The 16,788-nt window shown below is 43.9% G+C and overlaps 1 protein-coding gene across 5 annotated transcripts; it reads left to right on the top strand.

Annotated features, from left to right (window-relative positions):
- Window positions 1–4,078: 4,078 nt before the first annotated feature.
- On the top strand, window positions 4,079–16,714 carry KYAT1 (kynurenine aminotransferase 1). 5 transcript variants are annotated; one of them, XM_058159167.1, is made up of 14 exons: window positions 4,079–4,221; window positions 5,971–6,067; window positions 8,152–8,210; window positions 8,729–8,879; window positions 9,322–9,471; window positions 10,442–10,528; window positions 11,307–11,435; window positions 11,757–11,877; window positions 12,580–12,656; window positions 13,304–13,393; window positions 13,767–13,956; window positions 14,074–14,144; window positions 15,349–15,435; window positions 16,330–16,714. In XM_058159167.1, the coding sequence occupies exons 1-14, from the start codon at window positions 4,196–4,198 to the stop codon at window positions 16,396–16,398; spliced, it is 1,404 nt and encodes a 467-aa protein (XP_058015150.1). In that variant the 5' UTR covers window positions 4,079–4,195; the 3' UTR covers window positions 16,399–16,714. The 5 variants fall into 5 exon arrangements, with proteins under 5 accessions (XP_058015150.1, XP_058015151.1, XP_058015153.1 ...); XM_058159168.1 differs by having other exon boundaries at window positions 4,083–4,221; window positions 13,770–13,956; XM_058159169.1 differs by having other exon boundaries at window positions 4,098–4,221; window positions 8,734–8,879.
- The last annotated feature ends 74 nt before the right edge of the window (window positions 16,715–16,788 follow it).

The raw sequence follows: 16,788 nt of genomic DNA, 5'->3' as shown, positions 1-16,788 counted from the left end.
AGTAAAAAAACAAAAAATTCTATTCTATTCTATTCTCTACTCCATTCCATTCCATTCTCTATTCTATTCTATTCTATTCTATTCTATTCTATTCTATTACTATTTTTCTTCACTTCCTTACTAGTATCTATCTCTTCCCCCTTATTACTATAACCATTTCGCTTGTATCTTTCAATTTATATTCCTAGTACGATTCGATAGCTTATTAGTAACCTTGACTATCACCAAGTGTTGTATCTTATGACTCTTGATTAATGATGTACACTGTGAGCATAGACACCAAAGACAAATTCCTTGTGTGTCCAATCACACTTGGCCAAAAATGAAGAAACTCTGCGAGATGAAGAGATAATTAAGAATATTCTATTCTATTCTATTCTATTCTGTGATGGCGTTCAGGGGAAAAACTGTTCTTGTGTCTAGTTGTTCTGGTGTGCAGTGCTCTATAGCGTCGTTTTGAGGGTAGGAGTTGAAACAGTTTATGTCCTGGATGTGAGGGGTCTGTAGATATTTTCCCAACCCTCTTTTTGACTCGTGCAGCATACAGGTCCTGAATGGAAGGCAGGTTGGTAGCCATGGTTTTTCCTGCAGTTCTAACTATCCTCTGAAGTCTGTGTTTTTCTTGTTGGGTTGCAGAACCGAACCAGACAGTTATAGAGGTGCAAAATGACAGACTCAATCATTCCTCTGTAGAACTGGATCAGCAGCTCCTTGGGCAGTTTGAGCTTTCTGAGTTGGCATATATTATACAATAGAATAACAAGTTTATTACTATTCCCTTCATTTATTTTTGAATTTTCTCATATCCTACACCAAGGTCACATGATCCCATTTTGCGACCTTCTGACAAGCAAAGTCAATAGGGAAGTTCTATTCGCTTAACAAAATGGTCATAAAGCAGTAAATTAGTGACCCTGCAGTGATTCACTTAACAACTGTGGCAAGGAAGGTTTTAAAACGGGGCAAAACTCACTTAACAAGTATCTTACGTAACAGAAATTTTGGCCTTAATTGTGGTTGTAATTGTAAAAGCTACCTATAATTTATATGGAACTGATTCAGTCCCTTAACATATTATTACATCTAGTCTGTACAGACAGATATTAATCTCAACAGGGTGTTGTCCTTTTTGCTGTTTTATTAAGGAAGTAACATCTGTTGGTAACATGTTAACCACAATATAATATGTTACAAAAACAATGATGCAAAGTAATAACAGTGATTATGCAGTCAGAAGACAAATTAGTATATATATAACGATGATTAAAGTGACTTTAACCTGGAGAAAAAAATGGGATCCGTAAAATATTAATTACTATTAATATTTGCAGAACTTAATTCACTTCAGTTCCATCCAAACAACCAAACATTTAGCTTGGTTTTAAAAAAGCAATAAACAGGCCATTAAGTCACCTTTTTCAAAATTGGTTTCTAAAAATAAAAAAGGATCCCAGCGTGCACAATACCACAAACATCCCAAACATGTTTGTTTAATGGCCCCTAAATAGCAATCTAATCTGAAGACATTCATTGAATCAGATTCCAGAGAAAAGTAGTTTTGGGGGCATGAATCACTAAGGGCCAGGGATAGGGGTTGTTCCTCTGCCCTGGTCCTATTAGATCTCTCAGCGGCGTTCGATACCATCGACCATGGTATCTTGCTGCACCGGTTGGAGGGGTTGGGAGTGGGAGGCACCGTTTATCAGTGGTTCTCCTCCTATCTCTCCGACCGGTCGCAGACGGTGTTGACAGGGGGGCAGAGGTCGACTGCGAGGCACCTTACTTGTGGGGTGCCTCAGGGGTCGATTCTCTCGCCCCTCCTGTTCAACATCTACATGAAGCCGCTGGGTGAGGTCATCAGTGGTTTCGGGGTGAGTTATCATCTGTACGCTGATGATACTCAGCTGTACTTTTCCACCCTGAACCACCCCAACGGTTGTCAAGTGCTGTCCCGTGTCTGGAAGCTGTACGGGTCTGGATGGGGAGAAACAGACTCAAGCTCAATCCTCCAAGACGGAGTGGCTGTGGATGCCGGCACTGGTACAGTCAGCTGCTGCCGCAGCTGGCTGTGAAGCAGTTATTGGCCCCAACGGAGAGGGTGCGCAACTTGGGTGTCCTCTTGATGGGCGACTGTCGCTTGACGATCATTTGGCGGCCGTCTCCAAGAGGGCCTTCCACTGCGCGCTTGGTGCGCCAGTTGCGCCTTTCTTGACCGGGATGCCTTATGCACGGTCACCATGCCCTTGTCACTTCCCGCTTGGACTATTGCAATGCTCTCTATATGGGGCTGCCCTTGAAGTGCACCCGGAGGCTGCAGCTAGTCCAGAATGCAGCTGCGGGTAATAGTGGGGGCAACTCGTTGCTCCCATGTAACACCAATCCTGCGCAGCTTGCACTGGCTTCCTGTGGTCTTTCGGGTGCGCTTCAAGATTTTGGTTACCACCTTTAAAGCGCTCCATGGCTTAGGACCCAGGTACTTATGGGACCGCCTGCTGTTACCTTGTGCCTCCCACCGACCCGTACGCTCGCACAGAGAGGGTCTTCTCAGGGTGCCGTCCGCCAAACAATGTCGGCTGGCGGCCCCCAGGGGAAGGGCCTTCTCTGTTGGAGCTCCTACGCTCTGGAATGAACTTCCCCCTGGTTTACGTCAATTGCCTGATCTTCGGACCTTTCGGCGTGAGCTGAAAACGCACCTATTTATTCAAGCGGGACTGGATTGAAATTTTATTGGGGTATTTACGTTTTAAGATTTTAAATGGTTTTAAAATTTCGGCCACATTATAATATTTCTTTTTAACTTCTTTTTAATGTTTATATATTGAATTTTTACTTGGCTGTACACCGCCCTGAGTCCTCCGGGAGAAGGGCGGTATAAAAATCGAAATAAATAAATAAATAAATAAATAAATACGTGGTATTGTTTTCATTGCCAAGTTTTGACCCGAGAAAAAAAAAAGCTAAAGAGAAGGGCCTTCTCTGTGGGGGCTCCCACACTCTGGAACGAGCTTCCCCCAGGCTTACGCCAAATACCTGACCTTCGGACTTTCCGCCGCGAACTGAAGACACACCTTTTTATTCGCGCGGGGCTGGCTTGAATTGAATTTTAAATGTCAAATTTTATAAATTTTAAATGGGGTTTTTTAGTGTAAAATTTTTTTAAAAAATTTTCAGGCTAATTTAAATAAGTTTTTTAAATTGCATTTTAATTGTATTTTGTATTGTTTGTTTTATTCTGCCTGTACACCGCCCTGAGTCCTTCGGGAGAAGGGCGGTATAAAAATCAAATAAATAATAATAATAATAATAATAATATAATTCATGAAGGAGAATGGAAAGACATTTTTTTGCCATTTCATCAGAAAGGGTTGTTTTTTAATTAACAAAAAAAGTAACTTTTTTACAATCCTATTTCCAGCAGACACCCATGTATGTGCATTTAGGTATGCAATAATACAATACAGGAGGATGATATGTTGATAAAGGAGAACATTTGTAGCTCACGGTTGAAATAAGGGGTCTTTGGAAGAGGAGGAGAAAGAGGAAGAGGAGGAGGAGTCCTTGATGCTCTCTGACCGTGGTTGTTTTCTTGCAGACCTTTCATGACCCAACTAGGTAACATCATCAGTGTTAGAAGGGAGTGGGGTTTGTAGGGAGGAGGAAGAGGAGGAGGAGGACTGTAGGGTTCTTGGTGCTCTCTGAATTTGGTGTTTATCTTCACAACCCAAGAAGGGTAATCTCACCAGTGTCCATCATTCATTCATTTTCATTCATTCATCAGTCAGACATTTGTTAACCCAGCTAGGTAACATCATCAGTCAGACGATCATATAAGATGATGTACAGTGTGGGAACTAGCGTGCAATTTTACAAAGTTGTTAGCTACCACTTTCATCAACAGCCTGGATTAAAAGGCCAGCAGTTTGAAATTGACCAAACCCTGATTTGTGGGCAAATAAAAGAAGCATGCCCACACACACACACACACACGCCCCCCCCCCAATCCACCCAACCAGCTGCAGCTCACATGGTTTAATGCGCCAAACAGAAGCGCATGGTCCTTTCACACACCTATTTTTAAATGCAGCCAGCGGCTTTTCTGGTTGGCTGGCAGTTCCTTTATCCCTCCACTAGAAAAAGGGAACGAATCAGCTGTTGGAAGAAGCTTCTTTGGAGCTCGGAGCAGGAAGGATGATAGATGTTGTGTTGTGAGAAAGCAAACCTGTAAGTGTCTTTTGACTTTTGTGTGTGTGTGCGTGGTCTCAGTTTCTTCTTTCCAGCTGTGGCTGTCGGACAGGGTTTCCACTTCTGGCGTCACACCGTTGCTGCATTAATCCTCTCTCAAAAGTTGAGCTGTGAAACGACAAGACAGACTATTAAGAGAAGAGAACATTTCCAGCTCAAGGTTGAACAGTCCTTGGGACTCTCGGAGACAGTTTGGAGATCTGTCACTTTGCAGGGGGAGGGACGGGGGGAGGGGGAGGGGAGAAACAAAGGGACCTGGCTGAGATGTCCCTATAAACTAAAAGAGAAGATTGTATTCAGTCCTGTGTCGGTTGGTAAATCGCTTCTGGCTTTTATACTCGAAACAGGGCCAACGACAGAAGTTAGATTTTAGTTTGAAAGTTGAGTCATTGTGTAGTTGTAGAAAAGCGCTTGTAGGTACAAAATACAGTGCACAAAGTTCAAGCTGTGAATGCAATTAAACCACTGGACTGGAAAGAGTCAGAAGTCAATGGTTTCTCTCTCTCTCTCTCTCTCTCAAACCTGTTTCAGCCCTCTCCGGGAAGGAATAATTAAGTTTAATTTATCTGGGAAGTGTGTTGTGCAAACTTGGTGACCTTGTTGAGGGTTTTCAAAGCCGGTTGCGATAATCTAGATGCCAGATAAGAATTTGGTAGCTCACAAACATTCCAGTTTTCCTGTTCTCGCCTTTCGATTGAATGGATTTTCTGCAGCTCAGATCCAGATGATTGTATTGTTTCCTCTTAAACTGTTTGCTATTCTTTCTCATTTTTTAAACTCCAATTTTCCTTTTTTGGGTATCGTTTCGTAGGCCGGATAATCTGTAAATCTGGTCTCTGGGGCCGGTTAGCGATAAGGGAAATGAATGGAGGGCCTTAAGAGGCTATTTTCAGAAAGCATGATGGTCAATCAGCATATTTTAATTCGGGTTGCTCACTGTTTCTCAACCTTCTCAGCCTTAAGATGTGGGGACTTCATCTCCCAGATCACCCTGAGGAATTCTGGGAGATCCACACCCCTCAGACCAGGGAATTCTGGGAGTTGAAGTCCATACGTCTTAAAGTGACTGAGATGGAGAAATCCTGGTTTAATTAGTACTTGAATGAACCTTCTTGGAACTGCTGAAAGGATTGTGTTGTAGACAGGAGAGAGAGAGAGGTGAGGCTGGGCTGTTCAGTTCTAATAACATAGATGGTCTCTTTGACCCCTTCTTTCAAACCAATGGTCCACTCCAACCTTCTGTCCTGCCATCTTCATCACAATCGATGAAGCTTCTTTGAGTGAGGGGAGAAACCGTTTTTCTTCTTCATCATCATCAAAGAAAATAAACGATCCAGTTGCCTTTTGAAGAAAAAAGCACGTTTGAGATTTCTTGGTCTGTTTCCTTGGCCACCTGTGGTATGCCAACATCAAAGTTCAAAAGCATCCACATTTTTGACCAAAGTCCACAGTCCCTTCTGCTTGCTTTAGTAAACCAGGGTTGTTAAATTAACAAGGGTTGGTTAGTGTGCAAACCTGGATTTAGAAAGGTTGAACTACAGGTGTCTGGGATGGAGCTGGGGGGGGGGATGGGACATCATGGCTTGTCCCAAAGAAAGGAATCCCAACTGTTGAAGCAAAGGTGGGGGTGTTTATTCCTATTAATGGCCCAAATCCATTTCAAGAGGAGATTTCATTAGGCAGAGCGTTAAACGTTTATTTTGTTTTATTTTATTTATGCATGAAAAGGTGCCAAGCTCTTCGGACCGCAAGCTGGCCTCTGCCTTTGATTCATGGTCTGTGGAGAACAACTCCGTGTTTGTACTTTGGCTACTATCGTACCAAGGTAGGAAGCACAACTGATTGGCCCATGGTTCAGTCACTAGGAATTGTTGCCTCGAGGAAAGGCCTCCAAGGCTTGGCAGCTTTTAGACGTGTGGACTTCAATTCCCAGGATTCCCTAGCCGGCTGGGGAATTCTGGGAGCTGAAGTCCAAAGCTGCCAAGTTTGGAGACCCCTGGCGTAAGAGCACGAGGTTCGCATGCGAGCAGAGAATTGGCACAGCTGGGAAAAATGTTTCCCTCCCTGCCACCTTCACTCAAATAGGTGCATTGCAATTCCCCGCAAGCAGAGAACTAGCACGTCAGGAAAAGGATGCAGTCTTCCTCCCTGAGGGACTAGCTTTCTCTTTCACAGTTTTTCTGGAGAAATTCAGGAGGAAAGCAAGGGAATAAGGAGCTGCTCAGAGTCATTGGAAATTGGGCGGCATATAAATTTAATGCAATGTTATTATTTATTTGCAAAATGGAAGAGTTAGCGGGGGGGGCGCGGTGTTTTGCAAGAGGAAAAAAAAAACAGCTGGGTCTGTCGTAGTTTTTGCTTAATTGTTTGTCTAAAGTCCCAAGTGTTGTAAGATTAAGAAGCAGCAGCTGAAACGGAGTGGACTTCCATTTCCACAGGGGCCATCTTGAAAGAGCCGTGCAATTTCTCCGAAGTTTTCTCCCTTTTCAAAGGAGGTTGTGAAGTCCTCCCCTGTGTGTATAAGAGAGTGTTGGTGAACTATTGGTGGTTGTTCTGGGTGCCTGGGGTGTTTCCTGGAATAGCGTGGAAAAAAACAGGTCTTGTGCAACGCAAGGAATTACGCTTGCACAATTTCCCTAGATCACACTCGGATTTGCCTTGGCTCCGATTTTCTTCCAGGATGGTTTTTCCGACTTCTCAGGCTGGCCTCTCTCTCTTGCATCTCTGAGTGGTCTCCTTTCTAAGGGTGAACAGCACTGGTTGGGCCTTCGGGAATCGGCTACAGTTGCAAGAAAGGGAAAAACAACTACAGGCAGTCCTTGGTTTATGACCAAAATTGGGGCCAGAATTATTTGCTAAGCAACGTTGCTAAGCAGCAGATTGACAATTTTTTTTAAATTAAAGCTGTTAAGTAAGTCACTGCAGTTGTTATGCGAATCATGCAGTTGCTAAGGGAATCCAGTTTTCCCTATCGACTTTGTTTGATGGGGAAGATCACGCATGACCTGGGAGGATGCAAAGCAAACATCTAAAATACCGGTACATGCTGGTTTCCAAAAACCCAAATTTTGATTATGTGAATGCAGGGATGCTGCAAAAATTGTAAGTGTGAGGACTTTTTCAGCGCTGTCATAACTTTGAACGGTCGTAAGTTGAGGACTACCTGAAGAAGGACTTAGCTGGGATGGGTCAGCCCACGGTATGGAATTATTCATGATTGCTTAACTTTTTTATCTAGGAAAAAATGGCCAAGGCAATTCAGGCTCGGCTGGGCGTGGACCAGAATATCTGGTAGGCAGTTTGTAATTTGCTTCTTCGAAAAGCGATGAGTTAAAGCCAAGGTTTCTTAAAGGGTGGCCCAAGGACCCCGGAGTCTCCCTGGACCCACTGGGTGCCCACAAAATCAAATTATTTGTCAGATATGGAAGACATTTGCCAAAATGTAAAACCATCTTGTTCTTCATGGAAAATAAGGTTTTCCATGAAAAACATTTATTTTAATGTATACAGTCATGGGTTTAATATTTTGCTTATTTTATTTATATCACACCTTTGTTATTTTTTTTAAATTAAAGCTGTTAAGTAAGTCACTGCAGTTGTTATGCGAATCATGCAGTTGCTAAGGGAATCCAGTTTTCCCTATCGACTTTGTTTGATGGGGAAGATCACGCATGACCTGGGAGGATGCAAAGCAAACATCTAAAATACCGGTACATGCTGGTTTCCAAAAACCCAAATTTTGATTATGTGAATGCAGGGATGCTGCAAAAATTGTAAGTGTGAGGACTTTTTCAGCGCTGTCATAACTTTGAACGGTCGTAAGTTGAGGACTACCTGAAGAAGGACTTAGCTGGGATGGGTCAGCCCACGGTATGGAATTATTCATGATTGCTTAACTTTTTTATCTAGGAAAAAATGGCCAAGGCAATTCAGGCTCGGCGGCTGGAAGGCGTGGACCAGAATATCTGGTAGGCAGTTTGTAATTTGCTTCTTCGGAAAAGCGATGAGTTAAGAAGCCAAGGTTTCTTAAAGGGTGGCCCAAGGACCCCCGGAGTCTCCCCTGGACCCTCTGGGTGTCCACAAAATCAAATTATTTGTCAGATATGGAAGACATTTGCCAAAATGTAAAACCATCTTGTTCTTCATGGAAAATAAGGTTTTCCATGAAAAACATTTATTTTAATGTATACAGTCATGGGTTTAATATTTTGCTTATTTATTTATATCACACCTTTGTTATTTTTTTTTTAAATAATCCAAAGGGCGAACCTATCCAACACACCTTCCTTCTCCTATTTTCCCCACAACAACAACCCTATGAGGTGGGCTGGGCTGAGAGAGGGAATGGCTGGACCAAAGTCCCCTAGTTGGCTTTTATGGCCAAGGCGGGACTAGAACTCATGACCTCTGGCTTTCTAGCCTGGTTGGTTTCTTAATCATTAGACCAACGTTATCCCATTTCTTAAAATGATTTTTATCTCCTTAGGGTAGAATTTTCCCGACTAGCAGCTACTCACAAGGCAGTGAATTTGGGTCAAGGTTTCCCCAATTTCTCCCCGCCGGATTTCATCAAGAAAGCCTATGTGGAAGCGATCAGCGGAGAAAACACCATGTTGCACCAATACACGCAGGCCTTCGTACGTGAAACGTCTCCCTTTCCAACCCAAATTACCTGCTGCCCAAAAAAGTTTGTTTCTTATCAACCGTCTGGAACAAATTTGAGGACTGTGATTTGTTCGCCAACTTTTAACGGCAGTTTACAAACACCGAGATAAATCAGCGATAGGTCGTCCTCGAATTACGGCAAAGCCTCTTCATGACGATGCAAAGTTACAACAGGCCTCCTCAGGGCTACCTAGGACCCGGGTGTGAAATTCCGACGGTCACACATGCACACACACACACCCCACAGTCATGTGACTGCATTTTGGGCACTTAGCATCCGGCAAATATTTAGGGCCATTTGTGGCATCCAGCAGTTGCAAGATTGATGGTTTTTTTGCTGGAAACTAGACTTTTTTGGGGGGACAAAAGGCTCCTTGAGGATTTTCACAGCGTCTGATCTGATTTTTCCCCCAGGGGCATCCGCGATTGGTGGAGATCTTGGCTCGTTTTTTTGGGAAGTTGCTTCAGCGAGACCTGGACCCTCTGAAGAACGTGTTGGTGACAGTGGGGGCGTACGAAGCTCTCTTCTGCTGCTTCCAGGCCCTGGTGGACGAGGGGGACGAGGTAATTAACGGGGTACCCCTCCTCCTTCAGCGAAGTGGGGGTCCAGGGTTGTAATCACAGTGAGCAGGGAGCAGCGGACTCGGCTTGCCGATCGAAGGAGGCATCTCAGCTCCTGTTATTGGGTTTCATTTGGTCAAATTGGCAATTGCTTCTCCCATGCTGTCCCTTTTCCAAGAATGCATGGACTTCAACTCCCAGAATTCCCTTGTCACGGTTTATCCAGTGCTGAGGATTCTGGGAATGGAAGGATCCTTCCCGCTGTATGAATATCAACTCCCAGAATTCCCCAGTTGCAAAGGTGTTTGAAAGTGGGTGTTGCTGCATTTGAAAGTGGGTGAACTCAGGAGCCTAAAAGCTATTTCTTTTGGACTAAATACTGGAAGAACATATGCTAAATACTGGAAAAATATGAACCTCCCACTGGACCAGGCTGTAATTAGAAAAATTGGGGACTGTGCTGAAATGGACAGACTAACTTTAAAAATTAAAGATAAAGAAGATTCAGAATACTATTGGACATGGAATAAATTTTATGAATGGATAGAGAAAAGAGGTAGAAATTAGAGAAAGTAAGATTATGAATGTCAATATTATAAGTATTGAAAGTAAAGAGGTATATAACTATAAACATAGTAATTGATAAAAATGTAAATAAGCTAATGTCAGAAGAAACCTAGTTTAAACTTTCTGGTTATATTATTATTACAGTTATAATATTATTACTATTGCTATTAGTTTGTTTGCTAAGATTTACTAACAATTCTCATTGGTTGTGCTCTATTTGTAAATGATACTCTGACAATGCTCTGTTTTTCAAAAATGTTTAGGAATGAAAATTTATAAAAATAAAAAAAAATGAACTGTAAAAAAAGAAAAAAGCTATCTCCGTGTTGGAGTGTACTTGTGTGATAAGATAACCTGCCCGTCCTTGATTCAATTAAACGCCAAATCCCCTCTTGGTTTTCTCTAGGTGATTATAATTGAGCCGTACTTTGACTGCTATGAACCCATGATCAAAATGGCAGGTGGGAAACCCACCTTTGTACCCCTCCGGCTGGTGAGTGAATGCCCACTAATGGGTCACCTAAATAAGGAAAGGGAAGGAGACTTTTCAAATTTAAGGGCACTGATGGGTCTGTGGGAGTTTGCCAAGGGAAGAGATAAGAGACCGCTGAGCCCTCAGCTATAGAACAGGTGGAGAAAGAGGTTCAGAAGGTACCCTCCCTAACTTCTCAGGCTGTAAAAGGGACAGTGGGAGCTTTAAATTTTTAGACCTTGCAGAATAGAATAGAATAGAATTCTTTATTGGCCAAGTGTGATCGGACACACAAGGAATTTGTCTTTGGTGCATACACTCTCAGTGTACATAAAATAAAAGATACATTCATCAAGAATCATAAGGCACAACACTTAATGATAGTCATAGAGTACAAATAAGCAATCAAATCATATTAGGAAACAATCAATATAAATCTTAAGGATACCAACAGCAAGGTTACAGTCATAAGTGGGAAGAGATGGGTGATAGGAATAGGAATTCTGTCAATATAGCGTTTACAATACAGTAGAATTAACTCATCTAGTTGTGATTCCTCTCTGGATTAAAGTGCAAGCCCAACATCAGTGTTGCAAAGACATCTTTTTGACTTTTTCTCGGGGAAAATGTTGTAGCTTCAGGCTGTGTGGCTTTTCCAAGAATTCACAAGGTTTATGTAACAGATTATGGTCAATAAAATCCCCCCCCCTGTTTTTTATTTCATTGAAAGGATCGAAATTAAATCAATAACTCTGAAGGGCACCAGGTCCTTCACCCATGTCCTTTTTCTCTCCTCCAGAAAATTGCCAAAAGCGGAAAGCTGGCATCCAGCCAGGACTGGCAACTCGATCCAACCGAACTGGAGGCAGCGTTCACGAAACGAACAAAAGTTCTGGTTTTGAATTCTCCCAACAACCCTTTGGGGAAGGTAATGATGTATTCTGCCATTATAATATGCCCTTTGGGGGGTATTTAAATCATAGAATCCTAGGGCTGGAAGGGACCTTGGAGGTCTTCTAGTCCAACCCCTGCTCAAGCAGGAGACCTTATATCATTCCAGACAAATGGCTGTCCAACCTCTTCCATCCACAATTTCTGGATTCTTTCCCCGTTTCCTTTTTATCAAATGGAAGAAGCTGGAAGCTGAGCGCAATTGGAGCGTCTGGGCCAGGTTTAGCCCACCTTCTAGGGTTGTTGTGATAGTTGCATTTCAGAGGGAGCCAACTGCCTGTCTCTTGGTGCTCTGCAGGTTTTCAGCAGAGAAGAAATGGCTCACATTGCGGACCTGTGCGTGAAGCACGACGTGGTCTGTTTCAGCGACGAAGTCTACGAGTGGCTGGTTTACGACGGAAATGAGCACGTGAAGATTGGTAAGGCCCATCCGACTCAGGGCTTCTGTTCTGACCTCGGCTTCCCCAAAAAGCACAAAGCAGACTCCTTGTCCCGACAAAACCCCTTTTATTAAACAAATGGTGAATTCCTCTCATTCACCTCCAGAAAAGTCTTTCTAGGGAGAATTTAGTCCCAGACTTTATCTGACTTGGAGAACTGCCAGGCCGATATCTTCAAAACTTAGAAAAGAGTCTCTCGGAGAGTCACAAATCAATTAAGTGAACTAACTGTCTCCTGCAAATTCCACTCCGCTTTCGCTCCTCTTTCTTCCCTCTGAGTGGCACCCTTCATTGTCCACCTGTGGCTTTACTCCTGAGTCGACCCTTGTTCCTTAGCTGTTCCCTTCTCCTGGCAACTCTGCGCATGCGCACACTGGGAACAGGCTCCAGCTGTTCTTCTGCCTCACTGATGTCTGACTCTGAAGGCAGCTGATAACTGTCAGACGGCCCTGGCCCCCTCTCTGCCTCTGACGCAGAGCCCTCGTCCGAGCCTTCCCCAGACTCCAGGACTGGCCCATGTTCCTCTCCACCCTCCTCACTGTCCAAATGTGCTGCCAGATCCACTGGCTGCTGGCAGGCCACAACAGCTTCTCCCACAAATGTCTCCATCTGTATTCTTTACAGGGAATCTCCTTGGGTGAAAGAGCTGGAATGTTCATTTCTTTTCTCTCTGTTTTATAGCCAGTTTGCCAGGAATGTGGGAGCGGACGGTGAGCATTAGCAGCGCTGGCAAATCCTTCAGCGCCACAGGATGGAAGGTGAGGGATCTGGTGTAGCAGCAGCCACACACCTGAGCTTTTACATTTTTTAGGATGGGTTTTGCACACAGGAAGGTCTTCGGTTCGATCCTTAGCAACTTGGTCTCAATTAAATACAGAAAGATATAGGATCTACAGGTGGTCCTCGACCTACGACCACAATTGGGCCCAAAGTTTCCATTGCTAAGCGAGACAGTTGCTAAGTGAGTTTTGCCCCTTTTGCGACCTTTCTCGGCTCAGCGACTCGCTGCAGTTGTTAGATTAGGAACACCGTCGTTCAGTGAACCTGGCATCCCCCTTGGCTTTGCTTGTCCGACGGTCACAAAAGGTGACACAGCAACGGTCATAAATATGAGTCAGTAGCCAATCTGCCAAATTTTGATCGGAGGCTGCAACGGCCGTGTGGAAAACAATCCTAAATCACTGTTTTCAGTGCCTTGGTAACTTTGGTCACTAAAGAAATGGTTGTTAGTCAAGGCTCACCTGTACACACTCCCCACACCCAAAGACACACTCACAAACACGCTCATCAGGATTTCTTTTAACAGCAGAACTAGCTGTCGACTTAGGAATAGAACAGCCGAGGGTGTGAAGAAGGAGCACGAAAGATACGAAATCATTACCTCTCCTCTCTTTCGTCTCGACAGGTCGGCTGGGCCATCGGGCCCGATCGCCTCTTGAAGCACCTGAGAACCGTTCACCAAAATTCGATCTACCACTGTGCCACAGCGGCTCAGGTAAGAGGACAGGGCCGCAGGAAGCGTGGCCTTCACACAACCGGGTTCACCCGGCTGCCAATCAGCCCGCTTACGGGGTTTGCACGGTGGGCTAAAACCATCCGCTAAACCAAGCCGTCCGGATTCTCACCATGTGTTGTGACCCAGGCCCAAGTCGGTAGTAGAAAACTCGGTTTTGTCAAAAGAAAATTGTTTTTTATTAGAACAGCTGAGAATAACTTCACTCTCAGCGCAGTCCAACTAAATGAAAGCAAATTCCTCCCAACGCAAATTCCTCAGTTTTATCACCAACCTCGGTCCAATTAGGCAAACCGCCAAGCCACCCCGACGCTGGCTTGCTGCCCCATCGTTCTCTCTTTCGCCTTTGCTTCAGCAGGAGGCCGTGGCCCATGGGCTTGAAGAAGAGCTGGGGCGCCTCGGCAAACCGGAGAGCTATTTTGTGCAGCTTCCCAACGAGCTCCAGCGGAAACGGGATCTGCTGGTGGAGAGCCTGGCCTCGGTGGGCATGAAACCCATCGTGCCGGAGGGCACCTATTTCCTGATGGCCGACCTCTCGACATTTAGTGAGTTTGCCCCCAGCCACACCAAATGTCCTGCGGATGAGAGGGACTTTAGTAAAGACTCGTAGAGACCCAGGGGCGGTTGCCAAAGCCTGTCACGTCCTTCGTCTTCTCTTCCAGAAATTGATTTGCCGCCTTCGGAAGAAGAACCTTACGATTTTCGTTTTGCAAAATGGATGATTAAGAACAAGGTGAGCGGGAGAACGCGGGGCTCTAAAGTGGGGGTCTCTCCAAGCATCATTTCAACCCTGAGCCTCAAATCATTCTCCCTTACTGGGGCTCTAAAGCTTCGCCCAGAAGGTTCTTACCAGTTGGCTCTTGTTACAATCCAAGAAGGTGAGCAAAATACAGAAGAACCGAGTTAATAATAATAATAATAATAATTTAATTTTTATACCGCCCTTCTCCCGAAGGACTCAGCGTGGTGAACAAGCAGATAAAATAATACAATACATTTCAATAAAAAACACTATTTAAAAAAACTTATTCCAATAGCCTAAATTTAAAATACAATACAAAATATAAAACAAACCCCAATAAAATCCATGTTTAAAAACCCTATTAAGCCAGTCCTGCTCGGAAGAATAGATATGTTGGAAAGGGACCTTGGAGGTCTTCTAGTCCTCTACCATTCTGTCCAATCTCTTCTTAAAAACCTCCATTGATGGAGCACCCACAACGTTTGGAGACAAGCCGTTCCACCCATGAATTGTTCTCACTGTCAGGAAATGTCTCCTGAGTTCTAGTTTGAATCTCTCCTTGATTAGTTGATCCCTTTCTTTATGGTAACTTGGCCACCCCAATAATTCAATTCTAAAACATGCATCCAGAGTAGGGGTGGGTTGCTCCCGGTTCTGTCCGGTTCTTGCGAACTGGTAGTCAAAGCGGTGGGAGGCTCCACCCACCCGGGCAGATGTCATAATGGATGATCTGTGTATGCGCACGCGCTCCCGTTGCGAACCGGTAGTAAAAGTAAGTAGAACCCACCCCTGATCCAGAGGGACTGGAATAAACGTTTGTTTGTTTGTTTGTTTATACATTTTATTTGCCACCCTTCTCCTAGCCAAATGACTCTGGACCTCTTGCAACATAAAAATGTTCCTTTATTAATGTTTTATTCTGAGCTGGGAGCATTTTAAAGGTGGGAAGAGGCGCTGAAAAGCAGCCAGTTTTGCCCCGTTTGTCTTTTTTTTTTGAAGAAAGGTAAACCTCACATTTTTAGGGGCGGTGGACAAGAAGATATTGAAACTTCCCAAACGGCCTTTTGAGTGAAATTTATGAAGTGGCTGATACTTTAATTAGTTTAACATGGAATAAATTCTGCTCTCAGCTCTTTCTTTCTTTATTTGGGGGAGGGGAAGATTTCGTGCTGATTTCTCATGTCCTTCCTTACAGCGGCTGGCTTCCATTCCTGTCTCTGCTTTCTACAGTCTCCCGCAGAAGAAGAATTTTGACCATTTCCTGCGTTTCTGTTTTGCAAAGGTGAAGGATCCGGGGTGGGGTGGGGGGGCAGTCGGTGAACAACAAATACTGTTTAAAAGTTACTTTTGCAGCCTGGGTTTCAAAGCAGACTAGGAAGAAGGATTCTCCTTGGAATTGTGGAATTATTTTTAAATCTGCCCAATTCAAATCCAAAAATTACCCAGAGACAATTTTTTTTCTTGTTTTCCTCCTCTAAAGCTAATGTGCGTCTTATAGTCCGGAGCATCTTACGGTGCAAAAAATATGGCATTTGGCATATATCACTTGAGAGTCTTTTGTTTGCTCAGTAATGCTACTTTTCATGGTTACTGTCCTAAGGACAGAACTTTTGAGAGTTGATACGAATTTTAAGATGCAGTCTTTTGCAAGCCACTAAAGTAATGTGGCTCTATAAAAAGATATATAAAAAGGTACATTGAGATCAAATGCTCAGATAATAGATAAAAACGAAACAGGATCAAACCTGCCATACATAATATATATCAGACAGTATTAGAATTCCTTTTTCATTTGAAATTCAGATTCAGCATTATTATAGTGTTGAGTGGAAGAAAGGTTCTCAAATTAACATTTAATTTAATTAAACAGGGTAGTCCTCAATTTACAAATAATTCGTTCAGCGACCAAAGTTACAACGGCCGTGAAAAAAATGACATACGACTGCATTCCTCACACTTATGACGGTTGCAATATTTCCACGGTCACATGATCAAAATCTTCCCTTCCCTTCTTCATCCATTTCCTTCCTTTCTCCTCTCCTCTCCTCTCCTGTCTTGTCCTAATCCTAATCATCCTGTTTCATGTTTAATTTATCACTTTTTTTCAAAATAATGATTCAATAAAAATGGTAGTTTATTTTTAAAAAGCTCATCGTTTTTTCTTTCAATCTTTTAGGAGGACTCGACCTTGAAAGCTGCCGGTGACATCTTGAAGGAATGGAGCCAGGAAAGGCAAAACCAGTGACTCCTCAGCCCTGGGGAGAGAAGCAGAGCCAAGCTGTGGGGCGTTGGCCACCTGCCCTAGGGGGAGACTGATTTCCTGGGCCATTTGACTCTGATTGTCTTTCCTCCTCCTCCTCCTCCCTCTGCAGGGTCTATGTGGCTCCTGGCCGGCTGGTCTTCCCAGGTCTCAGCAAGATGATGGGGGCTGCCACTCAGCCCAGAGGCGATGCAATTGTGCATCAAAGAATATTCACACCCCTGGAGATGCTGAAAACTTCCCAGGGGGTCTTACTTTCTCAGGGTGTCAAATTATAATTAAAGCTGCACTCCGTGCTATTTGTCTTTGTCTGCAAAGCGTTTGTTCTCAGCCATGTGTAGAATCGGAGGGCTGGAAGGGAGCGTAAAACTCATG

The sequence above is a fragment of the Ahaetulla prasina genome, chromosome 16 (assembly GCF_028640845.1).
Source record: "Ahaetulla prasina isolate Xishuangbanna chromosome 16, ASM2864084v1, whole genome shotgun sequence".
Lineage (NCBI taxonomy): Eukaryota > Metazoa > Chordata > Lepidosauria > Squamata > Colubridae > Ahaetulla > Ahaetulla prasina.
The sequence above is the reverse complement of the archived record's forward strand: the minus strand, read 5'-3'. Positions and strand labels throughout refer to the sequence as shown.